This window comes from Loxodonta africana, chromosome 9, assembly GCF_030014295.1.
Source record: "Loxodonta africana isolate mLoxAfr1 chromosome 9, mLoxAfr1.hap2, whole genome shotgun sequence".
Classification (NCBI taxonomy): domain Eukaryota; kingdom Metazoa; phylum Chordata; class Mammalia; order Proboscidea; family Elephantidae; genus Loxodonta; species Loxodonta africana.
Window position 1 is genome coordinate 51,811,402 of NC_087350.1, and position 22,883 is coordinate 51,834,284.

Below are 22,883 nucleotides of genomic sequence, written 5' to 3' on the forward strand. Positions count from 1 at the left end.
CATTGACTTGTGGCACAATGTGAAAAGGACTGACATTTACGTAGCTGGGGTCCTGGGGGAGGGGTAGAGAGAGAAAGAAAGAAATAATAGCCATCTTTTCCCAAATGTGATGAAAACAATGAACTCAGAGATCCAAGAAGCTCAGTGAACCTCAAGCATGATAGACACAAAGGCACATTATGATAATTGCTCAAAACCAGTGATAAAGAGAAAATCTTAAAAGTAGTTAGAGAAAAAAGACACATTACTTAAGAGTAAGAAATGACAGAAGACTTCTTGTCAGAAACCAAAGAACTAAAAGAGAAAGGAATGACATCTTTAAAGTAATGAAAGAAATTTTTTGTCAGCCTAGAATTCTATACCCAGTGAAAATATCCTTCACAAATGAAGACAAAATAAAGACTTTTTCATACAAATAAAAAGTGAGAGCAATCACTCCCAGCAGGCCTGTACTACCAGAAATGTTAAAGGAAGTTCTGCAGATGGCAGAAAAATGATACCAGAGGGAAACAGCAATAATAAGGGAATAAAAAAATACCAGAAGTAATAGCTAAATGAATAAATATAAAAGACTTCATTTCTCATTTTTTAATTTTTGTAAAAGGTAATTGAATGCCTCAAGTAAAACAATACCAAACATATTGTATGGTTAATAAAATAGGTAGAAGTAAAATGTATGACAACAGCAGCACAAAAGACATGAAAAGTGAATAGAAGTATGCTGCTGTAAGGTCCTTGCATTATATGTGAAGTGGTACAATATTATTTGAAAACAGACTGTAATAAGTTGAAGATGTAGATTGTAAACCGTAAAGGACCTACTAAGGGAGTAAAAAGATATATAGCTAGTAAGACAGTATTGGAGATCCAAAATATTTGGGGGGTAAGTATTTTGAGGAACCAAACACAGATGGAACAAATAGAAAAGTTATCAAGATGATAGATTTATGCAACAATATTGATAATTACATAAACATACATGTTTTTAACTACTCCAATTAAAAGACATATTACTGGATTAGATTAAAAAGCAAGATCCAACTATATATGCCATCTACAAGAATTCTGCTTTAAATATAAAAAGTCAAATAGGTTAAAAGTGAAAGGATGGAAAAAAGTATTCCATACAAACACTAATCCAAAGAGAGTTGGAAGAGACAATTCTTCCTTATATGAGAATACCAAATAATATCTTTAGATATTCTGTCCTCAGGAGCAGGATCTTAACCCCTCCGCCACCCCGCTTGATTTAGTAACTCAGTTCCAAAGAATAGAGTAAGTAAAGGGAAAAACAGTAACTTTAGTGGAGAACACATAGCAAACACTACCTTAACCAAGTGATCAAGTTTAACGTCACCAGGGATGTCTTATAACCCCTTACAATGCAGTGAATTGCTTTTATATGGCCTTTCTAACCATGGTAACTCCCCCAAAACTGTTGACTGTGCCATAGTCTTGCCAGGGATTGGTCAGTTTATTGTACAAATTGAGTGATTTGAAAGGATTGGTCAGTTCATGGTCCTGGTGGGAGGGCCATCCCTTGAAATTGACAAGAAGTCAGCTTGTATAAAGGCTAATCCCACAGAAGTTTGGGGGGACTTCACTACCATCAAGAAGATCCTGGAGCAGAGTATGTCCTTTGGTCCAAGGACCTGAATCCCTGTACTGAGAACCTCCTAGACCCAGAAGAAAGAGCTATATAGCACTGAAGACGGCATGAGATAGCAAGAGACAGCGGCAGTGGGCTTGCCAGTGCACAGAGCCAGGTGGCTGTACTAGGGCTTGCCAGCCCATGGAGATAGAAAGCTGAGAGCCTTCAGGCAGGAGAAGCTTGCTGGTGGAGGTAAGGAGCTGTAACAGTTGCCCATGCAGGGCAGGTGCCTGAATGTGCCCTGTGCAGGGATTGCCTTGGAGGACCCTATGCAGGGGTCTTTCTACAGCAGAGCGGAGATGGATGCCTCTGAACAGAAGGCCTGCCAGCAGAGCTAAAAGAGCTGTAGCACTTGCTTGTGCAGAGCAAGAGAGCAAGAGAGGCCTGGTATGCCCTGTACAGGGGCTGCATACCTACGCCCCCCCACCCCGGGCAGTGTGGGCCCAGGTAGCGGTCACTTGAACACCAGATCTGGCCTGAACCACAGTGTGCCTACCCCACGACATAAGACTAAAACCACAGTGTGCCTACCCCACGACATAAGACTAAAACCACAGTGTGCCTACCCCACGACATAAGAATGGACATGGGTAATTTGGGGAAGGGTAGACCTTTCTTCTTTGAGAATCTGTTGTTATTGTTTACTGTTTGCTTTCTATGAGTAACAATAATGGCTTTCACTTTGCCAACACATCCATCACAGATGAAAGTAGAACTCAATGGTTGATGCCAGTGGGTGTGCGTGCCACATTACTAACAGTCTTATGGCTGCCTGGAAGTTTGAGGCAAAGCCTGTCTGCATGTGCAATGCAGATAGACAGACAAAGCATACCTCTGAAATTGTGTAATGAAAAGGATACTTGACCTCTGTAGTATTCTTTCCAAAACCCCCATCTAATCATAACAAAAGCTTAAAGACAAACCCAAATTGAAGGGCATTGCTATAAAATACCTGACCAGAAAAGACTAAGAAACTGTCACAGACCAGAAGACACTAAGGAGACTTGACAGCTAAATGCAATGTGGAATCCTGGAATAGAAAAAAAATGATATTAATGGAAAAACTGATAAAATCACGATGAAGTCTGGAGTTTAGTTAATAATAAATATACCAATGTTGGTTTCTTAGTTTTGACAAATGTACCGTGGTTGTACAATACTAGGAGAAACTGAAACTAGATGAGGAGTAGGCAGGAACTCACTTGTAGTCTTTGTAACTTTTCTGTAAATCTAATATTATTCCAAAATTAAAAGTTTATTTTAAGAAAAAGAACAAAGGAAATCAGGGAATATTATGAACAACTTTATAGCTATAATTTCAACAAGTTAGATGAAATGAACAAATTCTTTGGAGAGCACAAATTACAAAGAGTGACTCCATAAGAAACAGGAAACTTGAGTAGCAGTATTTGAACTTGTAGTTAAAACTTTCCCACAGTGAAAACTCCAGGCCCAGATAGCTTTACTGGTTAATTCTACCATCTATTTAAGGAAGAATTAAAACGACCTTACACAAATGTTTACAGAAAATAGAAGAGAAAGGAATACCTCCCAACTTGTTTTATTAGGTCAGCATTTTCCTGACATCAAAACTAGACAAAGAATTTACAAGAAAAGGAAACTGCAGTCCAGTATGCCTCATAACTATAGATGTGGAAGTCTTTAGCAAAATATTAGCAAATTGAGTCCAGCAATATATAAAAAGGATAGTGTATCATGCCAAGTGATCACAAGACAGGCTGAATATTTGAAAATCAATGTTATTTACCATAGTAACAGTAAAAAAGAAAAACCATATCAAATCGAATGTAAAAGTATTTTAGAAAAAATTCAGCATCGATTCATGTTAAAAGCTGCTAGCATACTAGATATCCTCATCATGATAAAAATATACAGTGAGGGGTCTCAAAAGCTTGTTAGCGACCACCTAAGATGTTCCACTGGTCCCACCCTATCTGGAGCAAGGGAGAATGAAGAAAACCAAAGACACAAGGGACAGATAAGTCCAAAGGACTAATGGATCACAACTACCACAGCTTCCACCAGACTGAGTCTAGCACAACTAGATGGTGCCCGGCCACCACCACTGACTGCTCTGACAGGGATCACAATAGAGGATCCTGGACAGGGTTGAAGAAAAATGTAGAACAAAATTCCAACTCACAAAAAAAGACCAGACTTACTAGCCTGACAGAGAATGGAGAAACCCCAAGAGTTTGGCCCCCGGACACCCTTTTAGCTCAGTAATGACGTCACTCCTGAGGTTCACCCTTCAGCCAAAGATTAGACAGGCACATAAAACGAGACAAAAGGGGCGCGTTAGCCCGGGGGGCAGGAAAGCTGGTAATAGGGCACTCAAGGTCAAGAAGGGAGAGTGTCGACATGTTGTGGGGTTGGTAAACAGTGTCACAAAACAATATGTGTACTAATTGTTTAATGAGCAGCTAGTTCTGTAAACCTTCATCTAAAGTAAATAAAAAGAAAAAAGATATACAGTGAAGCCTGTGACAGCTGGAATTTGTCAGGGCTGCCTTGTTTCTCCAGGTCTTGCAAGTTTTCTGCCTTTGACAGGGTGCAGTCTTACCACTTTTCTATTGCTTGTTTTAGTGGAAAATATTTGAGTTTTCCTTCTTTGACAGGTTTCCACTTTACACAGGTTCCAGCTTTTGCCGGTTTTACTGTATCTTATGAAAAACCCACAGCTAACGTCATACCTAAGAAGCCCTCGTGGCGCAGCAGTTAAGCACTCAGCGGCTAACTGCTGAGTCAGTGGTTCGAGCCCACCAGCCACACTAGGGGGAGAAAGATGTGGCAGTCTCCTTCCATAAAGATTATAGCCTCGGAAACCCTACGGGACAGTTCTACTCTGTCCTATAGGATTGCTATGCGTTGGAGTCAGCTGGATGGCAACAGCTCTTTTTTTTAACATTATGCAAAGTTAAATTGCTTTCACCCTAAGAATGGGAACAAAAAAAGAATGCCTCCTGTTACCACTTCTATTCAGCATTATACTGGAGGTTCTAACCAGTTCACTACGTTAAGGAAAAGAAACAAAAGCCCTGAAGAATAGAAAAAAGGAAGTAAATTTGTCTTTATTCACAGACAATATGATCATGTGTATAGAAAATCCTGAGGAGTCTAATGTGTGAATTTAGCAAGGGTGCAGAATAAAGTCATGTGCAAAAATCAAACGTATTTCTATATAGTAGTAATGAGCAATTGAAAAGTAAAAAAAAAAATTAAACTACCATTTAAAACAGCATACAGAAGACGAAGTTCTTTAAGAATAAATTTAACAAAATGTGGGCAAGATTTGTATACTGAAAGCTATAAAACGTTCTGAAAAAAATTAAAATAGATGGAAAGGTATTACATGTTTTGGATTGGAAGACTTAATATTTTTAAGGTCTTAATTCTCCCTAAATTGATCTATAGATTCGATATAATCCCAACTCAAATTCCAGCAAAGCTCTTTGGTAAAAACTTGACAAGCTGTTTCTAAAAATGCGTATCATATATGAGGTGTCTAGGACAACTAGAATACTGTTGAAAAAGAAGAACAAAGTTACAAGACTTTTCCTACCTGCTTTTAGTCTTACTATAAAGTTATAGTAATCAAGACAGTGTAGATGGAAATATAGTCAGTAGAACAGAATAAACAGACAAGAATTAGACCCGTACAGAAACGGTCAATTGATTTTCAACAAATATGCAAAGTAAGTCAATAGAAAAAGCATAGTTTTCTTCAACAAATGCTGTTGAAGCAACTGGATATTCATGTGGAATAGAAATGATCCTTGACTTTTACCTCAAGTATTAATATAAAATTTAATATTATACAAATATTAACTCAAAATGGATTAGAGGCCCAACCATAAAAGTAAAAGCTATAAAATAGCTAGAAGAAAATATTGGGGAAAATCTTTATGAACTTGGGTTAGGCAAAAATTTCTTAGATAGGATACAAAAAGCATGCATCATAAAAGAAAAAGTGGTAAAATCAACCTCATGAAAGGTAAAATATATATATATATATATCCTTTTCAAAAGACACTATTAAAGAAATGAAGAGGCAAGACCTGGAGAGATACTTCACAAAAGAAGATTTTCAAATGGCCAATAAGATACCCAGCATCATTATGCATTAGGATTCAAATTAATACCACAATGAGTTACCACTGTATACCCTCAAATATGGCTAAAATAAAAGACTGAGAGTTTCTCATAAAATTAAATATATACTTACTATATACTTTTTTTTTTTTGTTATACCCCAGCAATGCCACTACTAGGTATTTACCCAAGAGAAGTCAAAACTTATGTACACACAAAAATGTGTATGAATGTTTATAACATAGTCACCAAAAATGGGAGACAATTTAAATGTTTTTCAGCTGATGACGTATCTATAATCCTTCATAAAATGGAATACTATTCAACAATAAAAAGGAACTAACTTCTAATCGTATGGATGAATCTCAGATATGCTAAGGGAAAGAATTCATTTATCTAACATTCTGCAATAAGCAAAACTGCAGAGATAGAAATCAGATAAGTGGTTGCCAGGAGCTAGGGGCGAGAAAAGTGGTTGACTATAAAGGGGCACGAGGAAATTTCTTGGGATGATAGAGCTTTTCTGTATATTGATTGTGGTGATGGTTAGGTGACTGTACATTTTTGAAAATTCATAGAATTATATACTGAAAGTGGCAAATTTTACTGTATGTTAATTATACCTCAATAAATCATAAAACATTGTTAAAAGACTGATAATACCAAGTGTTGACAAGGAAGTGGAACAACTCAGCTCTTATCACCACTGATGGGAGTGTAAAATGGAACAACCACTTTGGAAAACAGTTTGGCAATTTTGTATAATACAGCCTAACAATCCCACTCTTAGGTATTTACCCAACAGAAAGAAAATAAAGGTTATACAGGCTTGTACACGAATGTGTATAGCAGCTTTAACAGTAACTGGCAACAACCTGAATGTTCATCAGCTGTGAATGGATAAACAATGTGTTATACCCCTTATTTTTTATTACTAAGTCAGTATTTCATTGTAACAAACTACTGATACACAAAACAATATGCGTGAATATTTACACTGAGCAAAAGTAGCCAAACACAAAAGCATATATACAACATGGTTTCCTTTATGTAAAATTCTAGAGGAGACAAAGCAAATCTATAGTGGATGAAAGCAGATCAGTTGTTGCCTTGGGCGCAGATGGAGAGGGTGAAAACTGATTGCGAAGGGGTATTAGTGAACTTTTTGGGGTGAAGGAAGTAATCTGTTTCTCCGTTGTGGTGGTTACACAGATGTATACATCTGTCAAAACTCATCGAACTGTACTCTTAAAATGCATGCATTCTATTGTATATAAGTTATGACTTAATAAAGTTAAATTTAAAAAGAAGAGGCCTTGGCAATTAATTCTAAAATCAGCTCTGCTGATTTTCACATGATTTATGAGTGAGTTTTTTTTTTTTTTTTTTTTTTTATGAGCAAAGGGTAACTTGGAGGCAGGCAGCTCTGACTTTCTGCTAGGTGCCTAGCCAGTTTAGTCTCAAATGTTCTAATCTTATTTCAGTTGGCTTTTTCCACCCTTAAAAAAAGAAAAAAAAGGTTGGCAAGGTCAATGCCTTTGTACTTTGCTGAGTTCTGTGAGGCTTACAAATGCATTGCTTTTCTGACAATATTGTTTCCTAGCTGTGGGTTTTGGAGGCGGAATATGGCAAGATCACTCCATCTTTCATTAATCTAAAGACTTCATGTTTATCTCAAGCCCACACAGATATGGAGAATGTAATTACACCCCCCCGCCCCACCCAAAGCCATTTAACCAAGCACTTTTCATCTGCTTCTATCCTAAATTTAAAGAGCATCTCTTGTTTTTTCAAGACCCTTAAGTGTACGCTGCTTAGCCAATGGGTGGTTTGTAAAGCTCAGTAAAAGGGAACTTAAACTGTTGCAATCTTCCAGTGATATTCTAGGGGAGCAGGGTTGCTCAAGGCTCAGTCTGGGCCCTTTCTAATTTTTCTTGGCCTGTAATTTGCAGGCTTTTGTGTGTGCACAGGTATGTGGAAGACTTTACCGTCTACTTAACCTCTTCCTTTTTTCACGTTACGGTTTCAGTAACCTGACTGGTGCTCTTTTAAAACAGGTATTGCTATGGGTCGGAATTGACTTAGTGGCAGTGGTTTTTTTTTTTTTTTAAAGTGTATTCAGCCATTAAAATCCTTATTCCCTATGACCCAGTAATTCTATTTTTAGGCTTATTTCTGGCAAATACTCCTAAATGGAGAAAACTACCCACCTAACATTGTTTTTGTTAGCCAAAGTTGGAAGCAACCTAAATGTCCAAAATTAAGAAGGTGACTAAGATAATCTATCCTACTACTATGCAATGGAGCACAGCCATTGAAAATGATGGCTATGAAGAATGTGGGCAATATAGGAAATGCTAAAGATACAATTTAGTAAAAAAAGCAGGATATTAAATGGTATATATACTGTGACTGTAACGGGGAAAAAAAAAAACACCCAATACAAGATTCTAAAAAGCATTTCCAAATTGCCACAGAGGTGTATTGGGATAGTAAAGTTATAAGTAACATTTTCTTTTCTTATTTTCCAGATTTTCTGTGATATTATTATCGGAAAACATTTACCTTTCCTTCCTTCTGTCAGCTTTTGGCCTTATGCACTGTATGTCTCCAGGACTATAGTTTCTCTGTGTTCTCAATATTTTTTGGAGAAGAAGTCACAATTTAGTAATACATTTTTAAAACCACTTAAACTTCTTGTTCTTCCTTGCTAGAGTTTTTGAGAACTATCCAAGAGGTTTCTAAGAACCTAAAGAGAGATAAACAACATTGAACAGTGTTCACTGGTGCTGAGAAAGGGGAGAAGGGAAGGGAAGGAAGTACCATTTAAGAAGCACCCACAGTGCACCAGGCCAGGGTATGGCACTACCAGTCCTACTGTGTGGCATCCAAGCTTCTTCACAAGCTGGAAGCTGAGCCCAGTCAGCCTCTCAGCCTGAGCTCCTATCACTTCAATACTCATACCCCATTTCCCGCCACACAGAGAATGATCCCATTCCCCAAATGCCTCATGCTCTATCATATATCTGTGCCTCTTCACATGCTATTCCCTCCAGTTAGAATGTTCTTCTTTCTCTGCCCAGTGAAACCTATTTGTCCTATAGGGTGCTGCTCAAATGTTACTTCTCCTGTGAAGTTACTCTTGTCCCTCTCAGTTTGTCAGTTCCTTCTCTGAGCTTCCATCACATTCTTCCCATACTTTTTTTTATAGTTTTACTGTATCATAAGGTTCCTTTATGTAACTCCTTCCCCTACTAAGCATTGGAGTCTACATGGCTTTGAACACAGCCCTGGCACAGTGCGTGCTTCGTAGGAGCATTTGGTGAATGTGAAGTGAATGAATGAGCAACCTATGCCTTCTGGGTTGAAACTTTTTCATTTATTCCTTTATTTATTTATTCAGTATTTGACTTCCACTTTGTACCTGTATCTGGAAAAGCCAAGATCTCTGAAGTAGAGTTCCCTTTTTGAGGAGAGAGAGAAGAAATCCAGTATACACTACAGCTACGGTATACTGTGCATGTCCGGTGCCAAGATGAGCGTGATTACTAAATGCCACTGAGATTTTACTTTCCCAACCTAAAAATGATATTCTTCAGATTGCAAGTAGTCAGCCATTAGTGAGTCACGAAATCAATTTAGTGAGTCATTTTTTAAAAGGAATTCAATTAAAAATATCAGCATGGATCATATATGAGTAAGAATTGTTTCATAAACTTTTTAATTAAAAATACAAAAGTATATACTTGTTTGCAAAGTAAAATATATTTATTACTCTGCATTGCAGTAAAAAAAATTGAAAACCGTTGTATCGTAGTCATCTTAATCATTAAAATGTTTATATTTTAACATATGAATGGCTGTTGCACTGTGCGAATATATAAAGCCAGTTACTGTAGAGTTGATGGAAACCCTGGTGGTGTAGTGGTTAAGTGCTGTGGCTGCTAACCAAAGGGTCAGCAGTTTGAATCCATCAGGCGCTCCTTGGAAACTCTATGGGGCAGTTCTACTCTGTCCTATAGGGTCACTATGAGTTGGAATCAACTCGATGGCAGTGGGTTTGGTTTTTTGGGTAGAGTTGATTTCCACTCACAGTGATCACATATATGTCAGAGTACAGCTATGCTCCATAGGGTTTCAATGACTGATTTTCAGAAATAAGTCATCAGGCCTTTCTTCCAAGGCATCTCTGGCTGGATTCGAATCTCCAACCTTTCAGTTAGCAGTCCGTATACCATAATATATTTGACCAATCTTCTCTTGATAATTTCTGGTTTTGCATTATTTTAACCAACAGTGTGCTGGACATATGTGTAGCCAACTCTCTGTATCATTTCCTTAGGATGAATTCCTAGAATTGGAGCTGCTGAATCATCAGTATGCAAAGTGTTAAGGCCTTTGATACATATATTAAAATACCACCAACATTCCCAAAAGATTGTAGCAGTTTTCACCTTTATCAGTATATGAAAGTTAGCACCTACTTTTGAAAATTATTTAAAATTCATGTACTGTTTATTTGTGTTCATCAAAATTGTATGCACGTGTTAAATACCCATGTTATCTGTGTTAGGGCCAACAAGTGATTCAGGCCCTGTACTTCTATCCCATACTACAAAGCTAGAAAGTTGGCAGTGACCTTCTAATTGCATACCATGTCTTTGGTGTCTTCTAACTCCAATCAGTTTTCTAGTTTTTCTAGAATCAAATCTTCCTTGACCCTCCCTCATTAGTTAGTTGCTCTCTCCTTTGTATTCTCAAAGCACGCTGCACATTCTTCTGGTACAGCACTAGTCATGCTACATCTAAAACTCAAACCTACATGCTACGTTGGAATTATCATTTCTGTTTGCAAACCCCTCCAGGTCAGGGACGAAAAGGTGTTCCTTATTCGTCTTCATATCTGCCCCAAAGGTCAGCATATACTCAAAAATGTTTACTGGATGAATAACAGTGTTTTGTTTGTGACCTTAGGAGTGATTAAAATTTCATTAAATTTTAGCTGTAGAAATCACTCCACATAGCTAAATGTCTTTGGGAGTCCAAAGGCAAAAGTGGTTCAAAAAGGCCCAGATTCAAATAAGCCCAGAGTCCACTTGCTGCCTCTCCTCTTTAGCATGCCAGTTGATAAGAGAGCAGTACCTGCTCAGAGATGGCCTTGTTAGACATTTGCTAAGGACTTCATTGGCTGGAGTTTCTCTAAAGGCCCACAAATCTCCAATTTGAGAGATGCTGCTGTGGGGCCTCCAGGAACTGGTGCGCAGTGCTACCTTGTGAGTCAACAATGCATTTGATCCCAGAAGCAAAGAACTAGGTCCTACAGAGCAGACTTCGTGGGCGGGCTGCCTGGCCTAAGCAGTCTGTTCTTCAGGAAAATGTCTAAACTAATAGTAAACCAATCCCAACAGGAGGGAAAAATGACAACTGGGGAGATGGACAGGCTTTGATTATATTGAGTATCTTATATAAATCTTTATGCAAACAGGTCTTGTGGACTTAGTGCTCTCATGGACTTGATTCTTCTGCCACATTAATGCATATATTGTTAAAGTCTCTAAGAGAATGTTTATTCATTCAGTAAACACTTCCTGAGTACCTACTATGTGCCAGGCTTTATACTGGGTGTAATGGATACAGAGATGTTAAGACATGAACCTTTATCTCAGTGAGGCCACATGCTGGTTAGTAGAGTAGAATTGCTAACATAAACTGGACTGCCAGTCTTGCCCCTACCCTTCCAATCTCAATCCATTCTCCATGCTTCAAACGAAGGGATATTCCAGGACATGAATACCACGCCCCAATTTAAAACTCTTCAGTGGTTCCTCATTTCCCTCTGGGTGAAATTCAAGCTCCTGAGTATGGCCTTTTATAATCCAGCCTCTACCTACCTTACCTGCCTCAGCTTTTGCTGCTCCCCTGCCCACTTGGACCTTATACCAGCAGCTTTGCTTCCATCCCCTATAGCCTCTGGACATTTCTAGTTCACAGTGTCCCAAATGAGCAGCTCTATAGCTAGTTCCTGAGTGGAGGTTATTCATCCATCATTCATTCAGCCAAAGTGTTTTTTTTGGGTGTGTACTCAGTGTGTTCGGCCATAAGGACATCAAGATGTGTAAGAAATAGGCACTGTTCTTGGAAAAAGAGAGACGAACACACTGGGAGGTGGAAATGGAATGCAGGGAGTCTAGAGGTGTGAACAAAAACACACAGTGTGTGGGCAGGGATTAATAGTTTCGTACAGCTGGAACATGGGGCATGTGGTTGGGAGGGACAAAAGATGAGACCAAAGTAGATAGGAGAGACCAGAGTAAGAATGACCTTCAGTCATAAAAACAAGCTTGGACTTCATAGTTTGGGCAGTAAGAAATCAACAAAGATTTTTAAAGTATAGCATGATGTGATAAGATCTGCATTACAGCGAGCCCAAGATATTCCCGAGACTCCTGATCTGTGTGCTGGTGGCCACTTTAACCAGACTGAGGGTCCAACCTCTTGTTGCTTCTCTGCTTCCAAAGAGTCTAACCAAAACTTCTCCGCACTAAAAAACTACTGACATTGGACTTGGGATCAGGAGACAGTTTGCTAAAGAGAATTCTTATTAATATCACCAGGGTCCAGTCATCCCTCACGTTCTTAAGGAATTGTTTGTAGGTCTCCAATCTGTGTTGGGGCACTCTCGATGACAGTGTCCACTAGGTGACGTGTAAATTTCATGCAGTGAAGGGAGGGAGGATCATGAACCAGTTAGCCTCGCTTTGAGCGTGTTGTGTGTATGATTTGTCAACAATCGAGTATGTTATGGAAGTTTATGGGACTTCATTAAAGATGCTGGAGCAGGAGCGCAGTGGGACATCAGAAGAGACCTCAGCAATAAACCGCAACTCCAAGCTTTGGAATGCAGTAAATGTTTAAGAGACTTCCTTCCTTTCATTACTGAATTTTACTTTACTTTTATACCAGTAAAGAGTTGTGTTTTATTGGTTGAAATTTCTTGATTCTGTTTTCCCCAGGTCTGTTTAAAAGCTACATTTTATCTTTGAGGATGTTTGGCTCATGGTGGAGGAAGTGCTGCCAGCAAATTCAATTAACTGGCAGAGCTCACAGATATTGTACACGGGTTTCTTTCTTCTTCTTTTTCACAACTGCTACATAAACACAGCTGGGTTTAATATTTGTCGTAACAAAGATTTAACTTGAATCATTTTACTTTGGGTAATTAATGCTTGGAATCTCGGCTACTTTTTCGTTCGTTTGTAATCCCCTGCATTTCTTTACCCTAGCTATCTAGATAATGAAGTGTGCTCCTCTAGGTCTTTGCCCTGCCTTAAAACTGCTTAATATTTGGCCGTTCCCACTAGAGAGCAGATGCTTTTCTTTGCAAGAATTGAATTTCTGTCAGCTCTTTTATGCATCATGTGTTTGGAACTGTAAGTGGATCAAGTTGTTCATCACAGCAGGGACACTGTGAAACACATCTATTATACATACTTCCCACCCCCCCTTCCTGTGTGTGTGTGTGTGTGTGTGTGTATTTCCTCCCCTGAGGAGCTGGAGATGCCTGGATCCCCTTGGGAGATATCTCACTCTGTGTGGAGGTATCCATGTGATCCACCATGGATCCGGCCTGGCTGCATCCCTGAGCACAGAAATCTATATCCACTCAGCCCAGGATTGCTGTTTGGACAAATCCTGCTTTTATCTTTGTAAACACCAAGCACTTCATTAGCTCCCAAATACACACTGAGTTTGAATCACTAAATAAATCCACTAGGCTCAGTGTAATGAGTGACATTTCAGTTATCGATGCCCTAGAAAATGTTAATTGTGAACACATTATTCTTTTCCATCCGAAAATAATGGTTTGAGTAGTTTTGGCTTTGAAGTTGGGCTAGTGTAGAAGAATATTCTCCATCTTTTAGGCCCCTACTGTGTGCCAGGCACTGTGCTAGAGGCTTTGAAAATCTTTACATTGAATCTACAAAACCCTGTAAGAAGTGGGGAGGGGCACTACTTTACCCTCTTCTTATAGATGAAGAAAAGAGGTTCAGTAACTTCCCTAAGGCCATCCAGCTAATAGCAAGCGGCTGAGTCAGGATTTGAACTCAGGTCTGTCTGAACGCAAGTAGACCAAGGTACTGTGTGTTGTTGTACCCTTATGCTTGGAGTTCACTAGGGATACATTTGTTGACTGATCAATTGATGCGTGAATTTATTATATATGTTTGTTACATGTTTACATTGTGCCGTCTGAGTCACCCATTCCACTTCAGGCCTCAAGGCCAGTTTGCATTTGTGAACACCTTTGTAGCCATCTGTCTTAGTTATCTAGTGCTGCTATAACAGAAATGCCACACGTGGATGGCTTTAACAAATGGAAATTTATTTTCTCACAGTTTAGGAGTGCATCTTGACCCATTTTTAATAGAAGTCATTCAGTTTTCGGGAGTCATAGGGCATTCACCTGTCTGGGTGAAATACCACTGATCTGTAGAATTAATTGTATTTAAATGCGAAAGTACCTTTTGCTCATGAAGAAAGTTGTTAGTCTGTTGATAAACGTTTTTAGTTATGATGAACTTTAGTCTTCCTCCAAATACCTTTCAGCAGAACCAGGCATTAGTGCCCTGTTTCGTTAGAAATAGAGTACCCCTTTATTTTTGATTTGCAATCCATTTTATTGTTGAAAGACATTGGTATTTTTTAAAAATTGGTGGAGGCTATGTTGCCAGAAACGCGTATAACTTTCCTTTTGCAAGTGCGTTTCTGTTTTTTCAAAGGTAACTTAACATTTTTATTTTGCGTGTTGTGTTTGCAAGAGAGTGCTTCTTGGTTTATTCATGTTGACAACTGGAAAGCCTTAGACCTAATTAAAAGAATTTCCACGAGCACCTTTACTGAACCATTTCATTACGCAGCACTGCACAGATTGCATTGTGAAACATGGTGATAGTTTAAATCTGACCTTTAAACCTGAACTGCCAGAAGTATGGGTGTGTGTGTTGGGGGCGGGGAGAGGGAATCCTTTAAAAATACTCCCAGGATAAAAAAAAAAAAACATGTATGTACATACGAGCTTGCACATATGTGGTTAGAAATAATCTTTTTATTGAATGGCCACCTAATAATATAAATACACATTTACTTTGGGCTGAGAGCTTGTAGCCTCCTTTAAGCTTAGGCAGGAAAGTCTAGCTACATTAATTGTGTGTGTTGCGTCTGTGTGTGTATCTGCATGTAGTGTGTTAAAGCTAAATTGTTGTATAAGGAAAACAAAGACAATTTCATGTCCTCTGGGCAAAAAAAAAAAGTATTTGGAGGAAAGTGAGGTTTACAAATAGAAAAACATGAGTCCTAGCTCTACTGTGTTTTGCAGTTTAAAATGCCAAGGTGGTCCAGATTAAACACCTGGGGGGGAGGGGACTGGCATGCACTAGGGTGTGCAGGCCTCCTCTTGAGCTTTATTTGGCAGATATTGGATATGGGCCTTTCTTGTTTTTAAGTTTTACTTTAACTCTAGGAACGTCATCCTAAAGGATTTGATAGTTGGTATGTAGGATGCTCAACAGAGCCATTATAGCATATAGTAAGGTAGCCATTCACATAATGAAAATGGATCCTTTCGTCTAATAAAAAGCTGCTTAGATTTGTAACACTTGCCTCTAACTTTCTGACTTAAACATGGTCCACGAGTTGTCAGGAGAGATGAAGTTATCAGAGGTGTGGGCCCCTGGGGTCATAGCTACCTCAAGCTTGGTGCTCCATGTAACTAGCATACCGCCACTGCCCCCTATAGAGAACCAGGACCTTGGAGGGGAAAATGGGATGCAGAAGAAGCAATTAAAGCCAACCGAGGTCAAGGTACAACCAAGTTCTCAAGAAAGAAACAGAAAAGCAAAGAATGAGAGGAAGCAATAATGGAAATACATTAAGTCAGGGGAAAAAATTAATCAGTATCATGGACACATCTAATTTGCTGGTCTGAGAAACCCTGGAAGCTGTGAGAATTAATGGAATGAGGTAGGTGTTGAAGTAAGATGGACCTGGGCTTGACTTTGGCCTCTGTCCCTTGCTGTTCTAGTTGTGTGACATTAGGCTGAGTCTTGCTTTCTGCATCTATATAGTGGGGGTAACTGTGCCTGCCTAGCCCAGTTGTTCTGAAATTTTAATACGATGCTATGTGTGAAAACACCTGCTGTGGCATCTGATACCAAGTAGGGTGCTTGATAAATACTAATTCCTGTTCCTTTCTTGTGATGAATTCCTGGTTTTTCCAGAAGCAATTACTGGGAAAGAGAGTGGGGTGGGATTGCCTTTATATATCAAAAGTTTTTTACTCCAAATTTGAGGCAAGAATTAACTGAAGCATAGGTAAATAGCCGGGGCCATTTTTTCATTGCCAGTGGGAAGGTAGCAGAGGGAGCCGACGTGTACATGCTGCTGAGGAAAGGAAAACAAGTCAATAGCCCCTTCTCCCTTCTCCAGACCCAGACATTCCCCAGGAGATTTCAGAACAAAGCCTTGATGTCTGGTTTATTCAGGAAAGGAAGAATCAACTTGCCTCAGCCCTTACAGGCCATTTTTTAAGGAGGGGAAGGAAAGTGTGATTCAGTTGCCCCCTCCCCAGCTGCTGTGTGTCTGATCTGTCAAAAAAAAAAAACGATCTTTTAAATCCGATTCTGAAACTCACTTTTAAGTCCGATAATGCCACTCCCAGGGGTTGAGAAGTAGGACCCCCTGCTACAGACTAACTTGAGCCAGACTGTTAGAAGAAATGTGTCCTTAGTTGAGGGCTTGTGCTAGCACTGATATACATGGTCCCTGCCTTCATAGACCATTAAGGCTAAGAGAAGAGGCAGACATTAACTGACCATCGCAAAATGCATTATCACACATTGCTGTGTGTCTCTGAAGGAGACGTACGATGAGAATGTGTAACAGAGGAACCTTGGTCTAGTCTTGGGAGTCAGGCTGAGGAAGTGATCTTCAAGCTGAGATCTGAGGAATGAGTCATAGTTGATCCAGGGCCCTGTGCTGCCCAACAGAGTAGCCGCTGTCCACATGTACTACTAAATAAAATTTTAAATTCAGTTTCTCCGCCACACTAGCCACATCTTGTATACTCAGTAGCCACCTGTGGCTAGCAGCTATCGCGTTGGATAGCACAGATAACAGATTATTTCCATCACTGCAGAAAGTTTTATTGGACAGTGCTGAATTCTAGACAAGGGAGTGACTGTGGGCGGGAGCATTCCAAACAGAGGAATTGGCCCATCTAAAGGTCCTGGGGTGTGAAGAAGGCCGTGTGATTGGAAGGTGTGGCCAAAGACATGGAGGGGATGCAGGAGCCGCACATCTTAAAGAGACTACTGCAAATCACACAGCCTCGCAGGCCAGCTAGGACTTCTGTCCTTACTCTCAGAGCAATGGGAAAGCAACTGAAAGATACTAAGTTTCCAGAACTGAAGGAAAGAGGAGGGGATAGGAATACAGAGGTGAATAATATAACATCGTTAGCCCTCCCTTCCCCCGAATTGCAACCAAGTGATAAATAAACCTATATTTCTTGAGTGCCAATGTGTTTGCAAGTGTTATCTTCATTCTAATGAGGAGGAAGATGTGTAAACTTCTAGTTATATAAAGGACTAAATTGTAGTATGATGGTATATATAATGTGAGAACCCCTTTGCATGGTATGGGGGAATCAGCAATAAGCTAATTGGTGACTGGTCTGTGGGTGCTCACCTGGAAGCTCTCGGAAGGTGGGCTACATCTTGGCTATGGACTTCTGCAGAAGGGAAATAGACAAGTATCACTTTCTCCCCCAGTCCTTCACCACCAAGACCAGTTTTTTCTAATGATCAATTACTGGCCCTCTAACAAATATGATCTTAGATATTTCTCCAAGCAAAGCGGCTCAGCCGTTGGAAATGCCCTTCACCATGTCAGAACACTCACTCGTCTGTTCTTCCATTCAGCAGGAAGTGCTGAATGACTACATTGGGTCAGGCACTGTGCTGACTGCTGGGCCTTCTGGAAATCACAGTCTAGCAGGAGAAGCAGCACTATGACTCAATGTAGAACACCCTACACAGTCCAAGAGGGACTGGGCAGGCCATCATTAAATTAACCCAGTCTCAAGAGCCAGGAAAGGCTTCACAGATGGGGGGACATCTGGATTCCCTCTTTCCCTTAACTAAAACCAAATCCACCGCTTTCGAGTCGATTCCGACTCATGATGATGCTACAGGGGAGGAGAACTGCCCATGGGGTTTCCAAGCCTGTAAATCTTTACAGAAGCAGACTGCCACATCTTTCTCCTGTGGTGCAGTTAATGGGTTCCAACTGCAGACCTTTGGTTAGCAGTCAAGCGCTTTAACCACTACACCGCCAGGGCTCCTTTCCCTTAACTCCAGCCGATGCTTAATTTGATGATCAAAGAAAAATACCTAATATTAATTCTTTATTATAAAAGTAACGTATGCTTTTTTTGATAAAGGACAATTAAAAGTGTGTAAAATAGAATTTGAAAGCATCCTTGCATGGTTAAAATTAATACGTGGCATGGAGGAGAAACTGAAGGCAGGGAGCCCACTTAGGAAACTACTTCACCAATCTGGGCCCGAGAAGATGGATGGAGGTGAGCAGCACAGAGCCAAGCTCATGGGCATGGAGAGCAAGGGCAGATTCAGGGCATATTTGTGGTTGTGGGAAGGGAAGGAGAAGAAGTATGGGCTATGGCTATCATATGGGTATGATATCTGGCCAGGAGACTTGGCTTGATGATATAGTAACCAAGATAGGACACAGAGGAGAGGAAGGGGAGCCACAGAGAGAAGCTGATGAATTCCATTTTAAACTGTCTTCCTTTGTTTTCTGTCTTGCTCCTATGATACCTGATTAAAGAAGGAAGCTATTCTTACCCCAAATTTTATTACCCCAGATTACCTCAGATTAACTCAATGTTGACACAGTGGTTAAGAGCTTGGCTGCTGACCAGAAGGTCAGCAGTTCGAATCCACCAGCTGCTCCTTTGAAACCCTTTGGGGCAGTTACACTCTGTCCTGTACAGTCACTATGAGTCAGAATCGACTCAATGGCAATGGAATTTTTTTTTTTTTTAACCAAATGTTAATGATTTGACCAGTGCCCCAGGAATACTCAGGGCAAGGTGAGTTTTAGATGTATGACTGTGGGTTTTTTAAACCTTATATTTTCTTCCCTCACTTTTATTTAAAGGACAAAATGCTATCACCAGCTTTCAGGTGCGCACATTACTTGAAGTTTCAGAGTTTGAAGTGCTGAAAGGTCAAGACAAAAGCATCTCCACATTGTAGGGTGAAGAGAGGTCTTCAGAAGTCTTGGCCTAAGTGGTGACAAGGGCACCAAGAGCCCAGGACCACTTGGCTGGTTTCAGACCAGCTGGGGGAGCAGGAAGGCTCACACTCTGTATTTGTTAAGTTACAAATCAGCGACTACTTCTTTGGGTAAAATGGTAATGAGGCCATTAGGAAAGGCTCACCTGAAGTGCAGCGTTGTGAATCCGAGGTAATTAAACACCTCCCGAATGAAAGAGAAAGGCCAGGGAAGGTTAAGTGAGGAATAATCTGCAGCACAGGTGGCCCAAGGCCTTTGAGGAGTCAGAGGTAGAGTGACAGTGGCTTGCGCCATTTCAAAGGATGGAAATGTCACCCTAGTCCCTGAGAGGGGTGGGATTTTTATTATTTGGGAGTGGAGGGTGGACAGTATTTTTAACATTTAAATAAAGCATGTTTCTTTTTCTCATTTTTATTCCAAGCTGAATGCCTATGGCAGAGACTGCCAGCTGCTGAGCATGGCCTGCACTGCTCCTCCATGGGCCCTCACCACAGTGGCGCTGGAGCTTTGTGTCCTGAGAAGGGAGGGGTCACAATAAATTGGTTCTTTATACCCAGGTGTTGACACAGACTCCAAACTGCTTTCGGAAGGACATTGTTTTCCTAGGCCACTTGCAAGCAGAAATGGGAAGGCCACCCCCCCCACTCCGGTTCCCTCCTATGCGTCTGACATATCAGAGGACGTCACTCCACCTTCATTCAGTTTACTGTCCAAGCAGATGGCAGGCCCCTTTAGCCACAGCATAGGATTTTTTTTTCCAAGAGTCAGCTAACATTATTAATGGCTTACTGTGTGCTAAGCACTGTGCTACATGGCTTCGTATGTCGTTTCAGGCTATCTTCATTGCATAAGATCTGGCAGCATAAGATTTTGGTCCTTCAGGTTCTTGCCTCAAAATCCCTGCTGTCTCCATACAAAAACTTATACACAAACGTTCATAGTAGCATATTCATAATAGCCATAAAGTGTGAATAAGCCAAATGTCTGTTAACTGATGAGCGGATAAATAAAACGTGATACATCAATGCAATGGAGTGTTATTCAGCCATAAAAAGGAATGAAGTACTAATACATGCTAAAACACGGATGACCCTTGAAAATATTGTATTGAGTGAAAGAAGCCAGTCATAAAATAATTTCATTTGTATGAAATGTGCAGAATAGGCAAACTGATAGAGAACATGGATTAGTGGTTGCCTAGGGCTGGGGATAGGGGAGGCGGGCAGGGTTGGTGGAGGTTAAGGAGTGACTGCTAATGAGCATAGGGTTTTTTTTGAGGGGTGATAAAAAGTTCTGGAATTATATAGTAATGGTGGCTGTTTAACGTTATGAGTAAAGTATATCTCAGTAAACTGTAAAAAAAAATTAAAATCCCTTATCAGAAGCTTGGTAACAAGAATAATATCCATGGAGGGTTTCTGAAGTACTTAGAGTCCCTCAGTCCTTCCCAGGTCAGTGATTCTTAATATTCTTAGGCTCACAGACACCTTTAGGAATTTGAAGAAAGCTATGGATCATCTTCCCAGAAAAATAACCATCAGTCATTCATACTAAAAATGTCATACTAGCAATGTCATATGTGCTAGTATTTTCCTCACTAGAATGTAAACTTGATGAGGCCAGGACCCATGTCAGGTTTTGCTCACCACTGAATTCTCAACACCTTACGTAGTCCTAGGCATGTGCGAAATACTGATAAGGAGTGAATGAATGCACAATTCCAAGGGTACCTTTCACGTGGAATACAGTGTGAAGATGGTCCCCTAACGTTGTACAGCATGGCATCCCACGATAATGAAGGACATGTTAAAAACAGTCTAGGAAGCTTGATACTGTCTTTGATGTTGAGGGTAACAGCCATCATATCACACACTTTCCTACATCGAAGACTCATAGGAAAAGTCTCTTTTAGTTCTCATTTTCTGAGAAATCCATGTTCATCTGAGCAAATGATTAGTTTGTAATACATGGACCCAGGGATTCTCATAACTTTTCTTGTTTCCCTCTTAGCTTGGGCCACTAGGAGACTCTAAAGTCAAATTTGCAACCTATTTCTAGCTACCATGTAAGGACCTTATGGCTTACATTTGTACCCTAAATGTGTACCTGGTTCTTCTTCTTCTCCCATTGCCCTGGTTTTCTTGTTCATTCTGTTTTAACCTATTGAGCATGTATCTGTAAGTTGCCCCTTTTCCTTTGGAGAATAGGACTGCAATTCAGTTTCCAACTTGGCTACTTCTTGAGTTTGTTTCCTGGCATTTAACCTAACCTCCCTGAGACTGCTTTCTCCTTGTAAAATGGGAACACTAATCCCTTCCTCACAGGACTATTGAAAAAATTTAAAAAAGAAATGTATGTAAATGAACTTATCTGGGACATAGTGCCTGGTCAGGGGGAAAAAATATATGTATATTAGACATGCTCTAATGGAAGTAATACCTGCTCTAATATTGAATGCATTTTTGTTCTGCCAGTAGCTGAGATATTAAATCAATCCCGTCTTCAGGGGATCTTGTAACACTGGATATGTGCTGGGCTTAGACAGCCATCCTCCTTCAACCCTGTCCTCAACCTGTACGTCTTTTTTCTCTGTCACAGATTTCTTCACTGAAGAGCAGATTAAAGAAGGTCTCCACAACCACTGGTGATGGGGTGGCCAGAGCATTCCTCAAGGCCCAGGCTGCGTTCTTTGGTAGCTACCGAAATGCTCTTAAAATTGAGCCGGTAAGTAGCCTCTTGGCATGTTACAGAGTTTATGTTTGGTCAGGGCTAGGAAATATACCTTAGGGCCCACATGAAGTCCCACGATTCTTCTGGTTGCTGAATTCACCTAGAAGCAGTGTGTGTGTGTGTGTTAGGGGGTGCAGAGCATCCTCCCCTTGCCGTGCCTCTCAGCTCAAGGAAGCCACAGTGTCATATGAGAAATGTTCACTGCTACCGTGAATGTTCAGATACCCCTGCCCATCCTAAGTACCAACTGCCTGTTAGATACAGTGCCAGGCCCTTCACACACCTGTTCTCATTGAGGATTCACAGTAAGCCTCTGAGGTAGCAATGGTCATCTCCACTTTACACATGGCGAGGCTGAGGCTCAGAGAAAAGAAATGATGTGCTAACAAGTGGAGGGAGCCAGATGGTCTCAAAGCCCATGCTGTTCCTATTTTCCTTTAAAGAAACCTCTACTCCACACTAGAGAACACAAAGCAGCCTGGAGATTCACTTCTTAGAGGCTCCTGCAAGTGGTCATAGTATAAATGACTACAGAGCACACCGGGAGCTGGGAAATGATGTTACCCACCTCCACAGCACTTCTACCACTCTGAGCCTCAGTTGACTCATTCACATCCCCTGTCTGCCTTACAAGATGGTTAGTGATCGTGTGATACAAAGACATCAGGTCTTCCCTGAAACCAAAGAAAGTACTAATTCTCTCAGGCCCTCTGTTTGGCCTACTCTTGGCCTCATGACTCGGAAGAATGGAGAAATTGGTCTGGGGACCCGTGGGACCCTGTGGAAGAGAAAATTTTAGATGGGAACCTTTCTGGCAGCCCTTTCTGTCAGAAGCACAGGGGTGATCTTGAGGCTGCTCCCTTCATCCAGAGGAGGAAGTAGGTGATGGCAGCCACACCTCACCCTAGCCTGAGTGGGGTGCAAGGGACCAGTGTAGGTCACACTGCCTGCAGGCTAGGATGTTTGTTTCTGTTTTTGTTTTAATCTATAACATTTTATTAAACTAAATGAC

The 22,883-nt window shown here is 40.5% G+C and overlaps 1 protein-coding gene across 26 annotated transcripts in view; it reads left to right on the forward strand.

Annotated features, from left to right (window-relative positions):
- Positions 1 to 22,883, forward strand: part of DENND1A (DENN domain containing 1A) — a 566,188-nt gene that overhangs the window by 364,185 nt on the left and 179,120 nt on the right. For all 26 annotated transcript variants that reach the window (XR_010323028.1, XR_010323031.1, XR_010323027.1 and 23 more), the window contains one exon: positions 21,740 to 21,865. Coding sequence is in view for 21 of the 26 variants with exons in the window: in XM_064291468.1 (XP_064147538.1) it covers positions 21,740 to 21,865 (126 nt within the window). In the remaining 5 variants the exon portion in view is untranslated. The remainder of the gene's footprint in view (positions 1 to 21,739; positions 21,866 to 22,883) is intronic.